This window comes from Cylas formicarius, unplaced genomic scaffold, assembly GCF_029955315.1.
Source record: "Cylas formicarius isolate icCylForm1 unplaced genomic scaffold, icCylForm1.1 PGA_scaffold_7__23_contigs__length_41026272, whole genome shotgun sequence".
NCBI lineage: Eukaryota > Metazoa > Arthropoda > Insecta > Coleoptera > Brentidae > Cylas > Cylas formicarius.
In genome coordinates this window covers 31,419,685-31,432,592 of record NW_026844352.1, presented here as the reverse complement: position 1 = coordinate 31,432,592, position 12,908 = coordinate 31,419,685, and the positions used below count along the sequence as shown (strand labels likewise).

At 30.8% G+C, this 12,908-nt stretch overlaps 1 protein-coding gene across 3 annotated transcripts; it reads left to right on the top strand.

Annotated features, from left to right (window-relative positions):
• Positions 1-154: 154 nt before the first annotated feature.
• LOC132704526 (proton-coupled amino acid transporter-like protein CG1139) lies at positions 155-11,082 on the top strand. Of its 3 annotated transcripts, none has more exons than XM_060674557.1 (6): positions 155-252; positions 5,421-5,666; positions 6,890-7,074; positions 8,129-8,486; positions 8,767-8,948; positions 10,109-11,082. In XM_060674557.1, the coding sequence occupies exons 1-6, from the start codon at positions 217-219 to the stop codon at positions 10,527-10,529; spliced, it is 1,428 nt and encodes a 475-aa protein (XP_060530540.1). In that variant the 5' UTR covers positions 155-216; the 3' UTR covers positions 10,530-11,082. The 3 variants fall into 3 exon arrangements, with proteins under 3 accessions (XP_060530540.1, XP_060530541.1, XP_060530542.1); XM_060674558.1 differs by lacking the exon at positions 155-252 and adding an exon at positions 4,744-4,825; XM_060674559.1 differs by lacking the exon at positions 155-252 and adding an exon at positions 4,858-4,886.
• The last annotated feature ends 1,826 nt before the right edge of the window (positions 11,083-12,908 follow it).

Below are 12,908 nucleotides of genomic sequence, written 5' to 3'. Positions count from 1 at the left end.
ATGCCGAGCATGTTGTACTTTTGATAATGTAAAGGCGATTACATAGAAACACAAATAATATTTTGAAAATCGCAAAAGCAGAAGAGGTAGATTTTAATTCTATATGGTGGGGAACGAAACCAACCTCGTTTCATTATTGCGGATTGATAATTAACTTCAGTAGACTAGTGACTACAGTGATAACCTTGTTTCTCCTAATTCTCGGTTTGTAGAAAAATGGGTAAATTTTACGGAAGTTTGTGCAAGGATTACGTGAGTAGATAATTAGTGCGCAACCTTATTTCACTAACTATGATAAGGATTTTGTGAAAAAATTGTTTTAAAATTTATATGTCTTAATTAGGCGAGGCAGAACGTTGTTCGAAAATTAAATTTGGCACTTTTAATTTTTAATTAATAAAAGTGTCTAATAATGTTATAAATGTAAAATTGTGACTTAGTAGGCTATTTCTTTAAAATTTAATATCGAGTTAAAAAATGTACAAAGAAAGAAAACCAATATATCTAATTATTTTTCCAAATTGGCTAAAATTTATTTGTATTTTGGACCTACAATACCAATTACAAAAATCTTTTAGGCCCTTAAGCAATTACTAAAAATAACGAACGTAAATTTTATAAACTTGAAATTCCGAAAATTTAAATTTAATAAAAATTACAATATAAACTTCTCTTGAACTTTAAATGATTGTTTAATTTGTATTATTATATGTTTTTTAATGTTGTTAATTCCATACTGCGCATTATTGCTACCTTTTTTTCTTATTACGGGTACGAGATCGGCAAAATATTTTTCATTTAAGATAGCGAATACAGAAAGCCGATTGATTAAAATTTTTTTTTAATATTATATCCTTCTTTTCTACTGTTTGCAAATCTTAAATAGATTATAAAAGGTTAAAAATAACCAAATTATTACCATATTTAACTTTTTACCAAGTTGGCTACGATTTTTTGAAATAGAATTCCTACTTAAAAAACACAAACTAGACAAAATTTTCAAAGATATTGTAATTTTCTTCAATACAGGTGTGGGCATGTTTGAATATAAATTTTACCTAAATTACTAATTTTTTGACAGCAGAATAATCTCCTTGATATACTGCGAAACGATTAAAAGAGGCAAATATACTAATAATTATTAATATGTTTATCTTTAGGCCCATATTGGATAGGAACTTCAATGTTCTATGGAAGATTTGTAAACATTAGAATTAACAACATACAGGCTGTTGGTTAAAATAAAGAGTACGAGAAATAGTAAAACTTTGCTAATTCAGCCGACTTCGCATTTCCAATAATATCTAAGGAAGATACCAATAGCGCACACTTAATTTGGTACACCGTGAATAATAAGTAAACGTGGAATACAGACATTTTTGCCAGACTTTGCTTGGAATATCCTGAAATTCCACGAAATTATACGCAAAATTGTTGGTTAGTTCGTTATTGATAAGCATACCTATAATTTCACAATTGAGGTAAAAATACGTTGCGTTAATTTAATGCAAATTTACTTTGACTCAGTCTGGAATATGCCCGCTTGGGTCTGTTTAGGGTAGATGAATATTTTCAATTTTTTTTTGGAAACCTTTCACTTTATCCTCGTTTAGTAACTGGAGACGACCATTCTTGCCGGGGACAAACAACTACCGATAAGATTTTTTGTGTCTGCCCGTAAACATCTCTTTAGCGAACGTGGAATGTCCAACAACAATTAATTGTCGTTAAATCAATATGATATGGGCGCCGTACTTTTCCACTCTTCCCTTTCGTTTGTTGTTTTATCTCTGTATCGCTTCGAGTATTAGTTGTTTACGTTCCATTATCGCTATCCCAAGAATCACACTTGAGCAATACCAGTAATGCATGTGCAGACAGCCAGGCGCATATTATACGAAGTAACTTAGTTTAAAGTGGCAAAATCTTTAGAAATTGATTCTCTTACGGAACCATTCTGTGCCACTGTTGGCCGTAGCAAATCTTTGTTTGGAATGTCGCCACCGACCCAGAGGTCAAGGCGTTTTAACAACTTGCAAAAAAATATCTCCGGAATGTATGGTTTCGCATTTCAAAATCGATAAATCGCAATGAAAACCACCGAAACTGGATTAATCCGCTGATCGAATCAATTATGCATGCATCCTGACCTTTAAAAAGTTCGCGTCATAATGATATATTTTTTGAAATTCACCTTTTTTCGATTCTATTTTTTTTTTAATTTTTATCTGTACCCAGTTTCTTAATGCTAGAGAGTAATAAACCCAAAATTTGCAATGACAGGAACATTGAACACAACAACTTTAATGTTATATCGTAAAGTTCAGATAAATTGCAATGATAGTTTTCCATATTTTTTTTTTAAGACTTACACACCTGGAATCGTTCCTAAATTATTGTTATACTAATTTGTATACAATAGAAATAGCAGTTTGATGAATGAAAGTAATGTTACTACATGTTGTTTATTAGAATAGTAAATATACTAATAATTATAAATGATTATAGTTATAGATATAATTATTCCAAGATCAAGTAAATAAAAGCCTATGCAGAAGTAAGAATAATATAATAATAGACGAATTATTTTAAAAAATTACTATTTACAATTCAACACAGTACACATGTTCGCTCCTTGCTAGAGGGTTTCAACGTCCCTCATTTTAAGAGTGGTGTTACGCGTTGCTACAAACCTTTTTACTTGGTGAAAGGCGAAGATTTTTTGTCGAAACAAATTTCATACAAAGAGATTTATTCCAATTTACAATCTGAGTAGATGTTCTTGAAATTGATTGATTGACCTGAGTATTTTTTCGCATTCGGGAGTAAAAGAAGTAGAAGAAGTTTTGATTGAAATACTAATGTGAGTGTGACCAATGTGATATTTACCCGATGGTCCTTTTATTCCAACGAAAGCTTGGCTTTTCAAATTTTTATCTTGCCGTGTTTCACTGACACTATATCCTTCATTTACCCAAGTCATATCCTAATAATACATATTCCAGTTTATTTTCTTCTGGTACCTCTCTTATCATATTGGAAAATAATTAAACTCTGCATGTTGAGTTTTGATGGCGAACAGCTTTGATGACATTAAGAATACAATTTTTTTTTAGGAAACGTAGTTTTGCTAATCCGTTTTTCGGAAACAAATTCAGAAACACTGCCGGGAGGTAACTCTAATTCCAATTTTTAAAACTAAAGGAAAAGATCTATCTCTTTTCGTATACTTGCCACTCTCGGAACTCTTGACAATTCTTGCTCGGTAGTGGTCCCTTTATCATGGGATGATACTTTATCTCAAAACCTATATAAAATATCAAAAAAATTGAGACAAAATAAATATTTTATTACTATTTGTGAATACATACATTTTCGAAATCCTTTGCAGGTTTAAATCTATCTGTGGACTTCTACTACTGAACTGTATATTGGCAGCTGATTTCCTCAACGAATAATTATTTTCAAATAGAAACACCTCATTTTTATAATTTTGTAGTATTTAGCATTATACACATCCTATACGGCTTTTGTTTTGCTATTAGTTGATTAGCTATTACGAAAAAAAACAATCGGGACCCCAGGCACGTCACTATTTTCTCTTCGTGTGACTTTGAAAATTAATTTTCAAAAGTTTTGTGCTACCAAACTTAGCTATTTTTTAATTTTTATCGTTGTTTTATTTTATGATTTTTCTATTGATATTGTTATTTTATTTTTATTTCGATTTATTTTTAATAAAATTGAATATTGGCGCTATACTTTTAAGCTGACATGCAGAAAAGAAGATTTTTTAAGAAAATGTTATGTTATATGTTTAACACTATTTCTTGTCGGTTTTTGTACATCTGGATATTGTTAAGAAAATGTCAAAATGTTTTGTTTTTGTGTTCCATTCTTCGAAATTGATTTAAAAAACTTATGTGTTAAAAACTTAATTACCGAACACGATTTACAAAATAATTGTTTAACGGCAGGAGATAGTAGGTGCTATATTTCTGCTCGATTGTTTCCTTTTCTGTCATTTTGCGCCTCCATCTTTTTGGCCGATTAATAGAGCATTTTCACAAAGCAAATATGTTTGATTGCAAATATTCCGAAATCTATAACTTTTTGTACAAAGTCACTTTTTTAGTACTAAGTGCAATACAATTATAAAACTGTATTTTTTTTATTATTATTAAAATATCAACAGAGAACCCTAAAGTAGATCCTTTTCTACAAGGATATCAATTTCAATATCAAAGGCTTTTGACACTTTTGACATAAAATACAAAATATGTCGGAAACGGTAAGACATAGGTATTGGATATTGTATATGAAACAGATTTAGACTTTTCAGAGGAATTGAAAAACGCTTTAATTCTATTTCAAATAAGAATATAACATTTTCAAGCTAAAAGTGAAACCAAACAAGGCCTTATTATTTGTTTTTCAGGTCATGCCAGCAAACCAGCAAAAGGTTATTAGATATATATTTTTTGTAAATTTAAAATTTCTGAGATAAGCAAAACTTTCAATGGAAAATAAGTTTTTTCCAAAATAACGAATTTTTGAGTACGCTGACAAAACTTTTGCTAATCACAGTGTAGGTATCTACCTATATACAATATACCTATATTATTTAAAAAAAAAGCCAAAAGCAAATCTACTGGACTAATTACCGCTAGAAAGTTAGTTGATAAGCTGTCCTATCAGGAACAGCGAATACGATTATTGATCGGCGTCACATTACAAGCGCACGGTCATTTTAGTAAAGTAAGTCAGTGGTGGTGTAAACCGAATACAAAAGTACTTTATTGATTTACTTACCTTAATAATTTTGGTTAGTATATTGTTGTTTTAATATACGTGTAACATTTCTGAGGATATTCGAAATTAATTAAGTATATATCTTAAGAATTGATTGTTGCACATCCACGATCCACACATTCAACATGTGGTGGGGTGTATTTGGATACAGTTTGTAGAAATTTTTCATTTTCATCCGTAGTTTTTATTTTTTAAATTTATTTTTCTGGTTAGACCCAGGTTCCTACAATATAATATGTTACCGTTATTACTAGTTTATTATTTTTGCCTTAAAATGGTAAAAAACAACCCGAGATTAAATATGCAGTTCGAAAAATAGTACCAAAAAGCCGTTAATCTTTTTTTCTGTTGACGTCAGTTGAGACTAGTATTGTCACTTTGACGTTGCTTAAAAACAAAGTTTAATCGTATATTTCTAATATAAATTAAACATGTCGGTCAATTTTATTATTCTGTGATTTAAAATACATTGTTTTGGTTATTTTTGGCTAGTAAACCAATTGTGTAGCATTTCATTTTTTTGTGTTAATAGTTATAAACCAAGGACCTACCATACACAATAAGACATTCACATTCCTTGGCAACATTTAAGACAAACATTTATTCAGGATTATATGATCCCCGAGAAACAACTACACATGGGAAAGCACAACGAGAAGCAGAGACTCCTGGACAAGGAAGACGTAGACGTCTCGCTGAATATTGGCAACGTTGTCGCCGGCGATGATGATCCGGTTTGTAACCGAAACGTCGAACACCCGACATCTAATTTCGATACCATGGTACATTTGCTAAAAGGCAATGTCGGTACGGGAATTTTGGCGATGCCGGATGCTTTTAGAAACGCCGGATGGGTAAATAAATGAACTATTCTCTTTTATTTTTAACTAGAATAAGGTTTCGCTTAAGTGTTATTAGATATTTCATTTCAGAATTCTTTTTCACAAATGGTATAAAATTTGTCTCAGTCTAGAAATAAAAAAATCAGTTCATTAAATGCGGTGTCAAATGTTAGCCTTAAAAAGATACCGGGAGTTGAAAGTGAAACTTCATTTTCAAAAAAAATTTAGCCTTTTATATTTTATATCAAAAATTAAAATTATTGAGCAATCCAAATTCGGTGATACTTTGAACCTAATTCCTACACACATACTTCATTATTTAAAAAATATATTTTTTTACCATGTAAAAAGTTCAGAATGTTTCAGGCTTCTTACTAGGAAATATAAATATCAATATCTCAAATTGTTTGCGCGTTTTTCATTTTTTGAAACCTCTGAAATCAGTAATTTCAAAAAATGTGCAATGAATTTTTACATTTTAATTGTTGCTATCCATTTCATTTTCCAATGATTTTAATATCATGTTAAAAGTCTTTCGAATAGTAATTTTGCTTTCAACACCTTGTATTTTTTTAACTACCTAATTTTGCCAACACATTTACGGAAGGTTTTTTTTTTCAAAAATCTTTAATAGAAGATTGGTTTATTCTAACAAATGAAAATTTATAACTAGATATATTTAAAATGTTTACTTTAAAAACTGTGGACAAAGTTTCGGAAATAATCCAAAATCCCTAGCCATCTATTAAAATTCTATTGATTCAAATGTATAATAAAATTCACCTAGCAACCCATTGCATCTTTTTATTTCATTCAAATCACTCGAGACACCTAAAAGATAATAAATTAGTTTGGCCAAATAGAATTCAAATTCTAATTATTCAGTAAGTTTCCTTATAATCCTAATAAGTAAGTGATGGTCATCCTTTTTAACGTTTATTTTTTAAATACTTGAAATAAATTACTATAATCTCTGCATTATTTTCTGAGTCAAAGTAATAGCTAATAATAAAGTAATATTTTTTCAAAATAAATAATTATTAGCTCTTATGCGAAGATAACACTTTTTGTCAATTCTTAGTTAAAAGATGTAAATAATTCAGTTTAAAGAGATAATATTTTTATACGTATGGCTTATCTAAAACTACATTGGTGCTAATTTGAATACTAAAGTAACTTGCAATTTTTCAACTAGGCGTTCTATTACATTGTGTCTTAACAGTCTCTCTTCGCAGGTGATAGGGTTATTTGGCACCCTTTTCATGGGCGTAATTTGCACCCATTGCATGCACATATTAGTTTCTTGCTCCCATGAACTGTGTAGAAGGACCCAAACGCCTTTTTTGAGCTTCTCCGATGTCGTCGAAAGCGCATTCAAGACGGGCCCGCCATTTTTGCAGAAATGTTCCAAAGCTGCCAGGTAAGGATACTTTAAATAATAAGTAAATTATTTTTGTCTATGTTCGGATGAAGAAGTCATTTTCGTTGAGACTCAATTTTGCAATCTATTTTGAAAATATTATTATTGTAACATTTAATATGTCCCTAACAACTAAAAACGTACTTATGGTCTACCTATCCTTTAGAACAAACCGCCAAATTTATTTTGCGTTTAAAATGAAGAGGACAATTTGTTTGTTTTTTGTTTTCAATTTTAGTCTCGATTGTTTAGCAACAGTCTGAATACCGATAAAAGTATTTCAATGTTTTTTAAACATAAAATATTATTCTTAATAACGTAATATCTAGCTATATCGTACCACAAAAATAAACAAATATTCTTATGATCTTGCTGCGTGGTGTATTATTGTTTTTCAAAAGAATTCTACTAAAACTTCAAAATAGATTTTACTAGTTTCCTACAAAAAATAGAAATTTTATTTACAATAGTTTATTTAAATTAGTTTGATGTCGATACTTGACTTAAAAGATATGATATGTCAGATTGCATCGGTAAGCTGAGTTCGAGATATATGAAAGGCCTAACTTTTGTGAGTTGCGAGTTAATTTTGTTATTCTTTCAGACCATCTACTGTCCCATAAAATAATTGCGAATAATCAAACGAAGATCTACAATAATATTTTTTAAATATTTATCGCACCAAGCCGAATTCATTGTTTACGTGTCCCTGAAATCGCATACCCGTTTGATAATTTCCATATTGGTAATTATTTTTAATTCATGATAAATTCTGATTATGTTTGTGTTTTTTTAAAAATGTTGGTTCACTTTTGCATTTTAAATGAAAAATTATTGGTACAAAATACAATCAGTAGTTTTTTTAAAACAAATAATGCAAACACATAATAAAAAGTAACAAACAAAATCCAAATTAGGTTAATTGCCAAAAAGAAGAGAAGAAAATTATGAAATTATAAAGTATAGATAATAATACAAACTTCTTATTTCGTAAACGTATTAATTTTATCCTTAATTGTGGTTTTTATCGTCTTTCTGGAAAACTATTTTTCAGATTGCTGACGAACATGTTCCTGTTCATCACTCAAGTTGGGTTTTGCTGCGTTTACTTTGTATTCGTAGCCGCCAATCTGCAAGAGGTGGTTAAACACTACTACGTGGATTTGGGCGTTCACTGGTACCTTGTCATTTTGCTGGTACCTCTGATTCTGCTTAATTGGGTCAAAAGCCTAAAGTACATGACGCCTGCATCGCTATTCGCATCAGTCGCCACGGTAACCGGTCTAGTGATCACCTTTTTCTACATGCTCGAAGATTTGCCTGACATTTCGACTGTTAACGCATTTTCCAGCTTGGGCCAGCTCCCCTTGTTTTTTGGAACTGCGATTTACGCCTTCGAGGGTATTGGTGTGGTAAGTTCACCCAAAAAACCTACCAGCATTTTTGCAGCTGGATTACTTAGTTGGGATGAAAAATGTTAGTTCATAGTAAGACAAAATGAGAAATAAATATTCTTAATATTGCACAATTAAAATGACCTAAATTTAAAAACTCAAATTCAAGATCTTACTCTTTTTCAATTAAAATATTTTCAGAGTAATTATCCACAGCAATAACACAGGTACCTAAACTAAAATTTCAGAAGGGAATTTAATGCAGATGTAGTTTGTAGTAAAACTAGAATCATTTCAGGTGCTGCCGCTGGAGAATAACATGAAAAATCCGCAAGATCTAAGGGGATGGAACGGAGTCTTAAATATCGGAATGACAATAGTGGCTATACTGTATACGTCTGTTGGTTTCTTCGGCTACCTCAAGTATGGTGATAGGGCCGTACTGGGAAGCGTCACTCTACTATTGCCGTCTGACGAAATGTAAGTTTGTTATCTGATTAGATAATAATGTTTAATCGAAACAAATTTGGCGGTCAAAAATCGAAAACGCCGTTTCATGGATTTTATGTATGTGAAATAATAAAAAAAAATCTCAAACGATCGCAAAGAGAATCGACATTAAAAACTGAAATTTTCAGTTTTACCAACATTCTCGTAATCACCGATACGCATCGATTCAAGCTATTCTGAGGTATCTCTTACCATATTCAAATTTGTCCTGTGCTGTTGTATGTTATCCAAATATACTGGACACACCCAAAAACATCCCGAGAACATATAGAACCCAACCTTTCTAAAGACTAACATTGCTCTATCAATATGTTTTTTTTTTCTAGTAGTAGTATTTTCTAACATTAATCATGAATGCCAACCACTCTCCATTTTACAGCCTGCAATTAATGAAATCTTTTAAACTACAAAATCAGCTTCAATGTATACTGTCGGTCAAATAAGTCTCCATACACCTTAATAAATCACTATTCAGAACTGCAGGTCGAACCGTTAATTATTAATATTTTATCAAGTCAGCTGTCATCAAATTTCGCTTAAACAAATGAGTTATACTTGTTTATTTTTGACGCCACTTTTAAGTCAGTGGTTTTAAAGTAAAAGCAAAATGAGCGCTAAAAATTACGAAATTCCAATTGCGCTTCGAAAAATCATAGTAGATTTATGGCAAGAAAAAAAATCCTTTAGAGATATTGGTAAAATAATTAAAAAATCACATTCAACTGCACAGTATGTAATAAATCAATACAAATCCACCGAAAAAAAGTGTCTCAAATGATTTTTATATTATTTTTGCTTCAAATATATTTTTCATTAAATGTAAGTGAAAGAAGAAACTAAAAGAAAACTGAAAAAATACTATGCGTACGGAGACTTTTTTGACCGACTGTATATATTTTTCAAAGTGCCGACGTTAGAAGTCATTGAAATAAAATGTCAAAAAGTATTCCACGATTCTCATCATTAAAACCGTGTTTCGCAATTGTCGTTTTCCGACATGGCCCAGTTTGCAGTTTCCCCGGTATTTTTACGTCCAGATTTCCATAGATTTTTCGTTGTTCGAGATGGTAATTTCGAACTATGACGCACGCTGTGTCTCAACCTTTCTATTAATGATTAATATATTCCAGATTGGCGCAGTCGGTACGAATTATGATGGCTTTGGCGATAATGTTGTCGTACAGTCTTCAGTTCTACGTGCCATTCAACATTATTTGGCCGCAGATCGAAATCTATTTCGAGAATGACAAAGCGAAATGGTACGCCGAATATTTGACGAGAACGATTTTGGTGTTCGTCACATTCACGCTGGCCATAGCCATACCAAACTTGGGGGCGGTTATTTCTTTGGTGGGAGCTTTCAGCAGTTCGGCGCTGGCATTGATTTTCCCGCCCTTGATCGAGATTGTCACTTTCTGGCCGGAGAAGTTAGGGAAAAACAATTGGAGACTGTGGAAAGATCTGGCTATCGTTTGTTTTGGTTTCATAGGGTTCTTGATCGGATCTTACGTCAGTATTCTGAACATCCTTTATCCGGAGGCAGCGGCCTAAATATCGTAAATATATCGGATTTATCGAGACAATAATTGTAAATCACGCTGTTCGATACGCTTAAGGTGTGACAATATACATATCTCTTTATTTTGTTGAATATAATTTTTAAGTTGCCACGTTTCCTTTTGTCTAATTTAGAAATGATCTTAATAGTTTTCGCTTTAAATTGAGAAAGAATATTTTGAATTTTGAAAACGAAAATTTTAAAGAATGAAGCGTGGATCTGAAATTGTTGTAGTTGTGATAATAGTTAAGGATTCTATTGATGGCATAATGGCAACACACCACGCTAGTGGAGTTTCTATGGTAATACGTATACGTGAATTTATGTTGAATTGCTTATAAGGTTTTGCCTTATCGCCGTAGATCTCCCAGTCGTTATATGTTCCCAGTATGTTTACATATTATATACTTGTTGTATATATCCTGTAAATATCTCGTCAAATGTAGTATTTATTTTAGTTAAATTATATGTACCTATATATTTTTTATTATATTTTTTATTTTTGTGGACGACTTAAGTATATGTTCATGATAATAAAACATTGTAAGTGATTATTAATGTTTTTACCTTTGAACCCAAACAAAACAAAATCCAACAAGCAGCAGTAAAATCTCTCTAACTCCGCAAAGAATGCATATTTTTAGATAGTCGAGAGTTTTTCGATATATAAAATACTATATATTATATATGTGTTGAAAGTAAAATTCAAATTCAAATGTGATATCTACTGGCTTTAAGAGTGATGTATGGAAATGAGTGATATATTAAAAGGAGGAAACTCAAAACAGTTCATAATTTCCAAACACTAAAAACCTAGCATATTAAAACTGGTGATAATTTGGCCTGACAAATAGAAAACGTTACATCAGAAGTGACGTGTAGATAAATAGACAAATAAAGTTATTAATGAATTAAAATTAAAAACAAACTCCCGAATAGATTCAAAGAATAACTGAAACAATAAAAGAAGTAGCTGCACAATTATAACAATTTTGCCTGACTTAATAAGTTATAGTTTACAAAATAAATAAGAACTAAAAGTTCAGACTTTCACGAAATTATATATTATGGTATGACAATTGTTTCGACAACACCGTGTCTTTATCAAATGTAATATCTACAAACTACTTGTTACTTTATATACCGAAAAATGACCATAAAACCTTAATTAATGTTGTTGCGAGAATTTAAGTTCCGTAAAGGAGAGGTATTTAAATCTAATTGATCGTTAAGCAATACATTTGAATGTCTCATTTTGTTAATCTCCATGGCTTCCAATAAATTTAATTTTCTACTTTTTGTGGCTGTGTGTAATATATCAAAATTGTCGTCAAAAATGTGTTTTTCTATGTTTAAGTGTGTAGCATAATTAGAATCTAGACTATTATTTTTAAATGCTCTTATATGTTCGTTAATGCGTTTCTTGAAGGATCTACCTGTTTGTCCAATATAAATTTTAGGACAAGATCCACATTTTAACCTGTAGACACCTGATTTTTGGGATTTTGGACATTTCAATTTATTGTTTTTTTAAATATTTTCCTATTGTGTTGTTAGTTCTGAAAGCTATTTTTAAACCACATTTTGACAAATGTTTTGAAACTTTTTCGCTAGGTTCTCCTAAGTATGTAATTGTTTTAAATTGTTCGTGTTCTGTATTTCGTTTCGGATAAATAGAGTTTAATGTTGTCTGTATTTGTTTTTTATTTATAATTTTATCTATAATGGACGGATTGTAGCCGTTGTTCAGTGCTCTTTGTTTAATGATATTAAGTTCTTTGTTGTAATTTTCTGTTGAGAGTGGCGTATTAAGAAGTCTGTGTATAAAAGAGTTAAATGCAGCCATTTTGTGTGTATAAGGGTGATTTGAGCTGTTATGTATGACTGTGTCCGTATGTGAAGGTTTATAATATATTGAAAAATCTAATTTGTTTTGCACTTTCGTAATAGTTAAGTCTAAAAAATTAATAGAGTTATCCTGTTCAATCTCGATAGTGAATTTTATACGATTATGTATTGAGTTAATGTAATTTAAAAAAGAATTCAATTGTCCAATAAAGCAAGCAAAGACATCGTCCACATATCTAGACCACCATAAAAAACTTTTACTTAAAGGATGTTCTAGTATGATATTTTCCAAATTATCTATAAAAATCTCGGCTAACAAAATACTAAGTGGGTTTCCCATAATCAAACCTTCTTTAGAGATATAAATCTGTCTATTAAATTCAAAATAATTTTGGTCTAAACATACTATTAAGCAATCTAATAAATCTTGTTTCACCAATAGGTTAACCTGTTTACGAGTTAGGGTAAAATCTACTAAATCTATCACATCCATAGGTGGAATACTGGGAAATAAGTTTTGTACA

Excerpts from the sequence above, each read along its gene's own strand:
- LOC132704526 (XM_060674557.1), top strand. The coding sequence starts at position 217 with ATGGGTAAATTTTACGGAAGTTTGTGCAAGGATTAC. Across the intron at positions 253-5,420 it reads GAAGTTTGTGCAAGGATTAC|GATTATATGATCCCCGAGAA; the intron begins GTGAGTAGATAA and ends ACATTTATTCAG. Across the intron at positions 8,487-8,766 it reads CCTTCGAGGGTATTGGTGTG|GTGCTGCCGCTGGAGAATAA; the intron begins GTAAGTTCACCC and ends GAATCATTTCAG.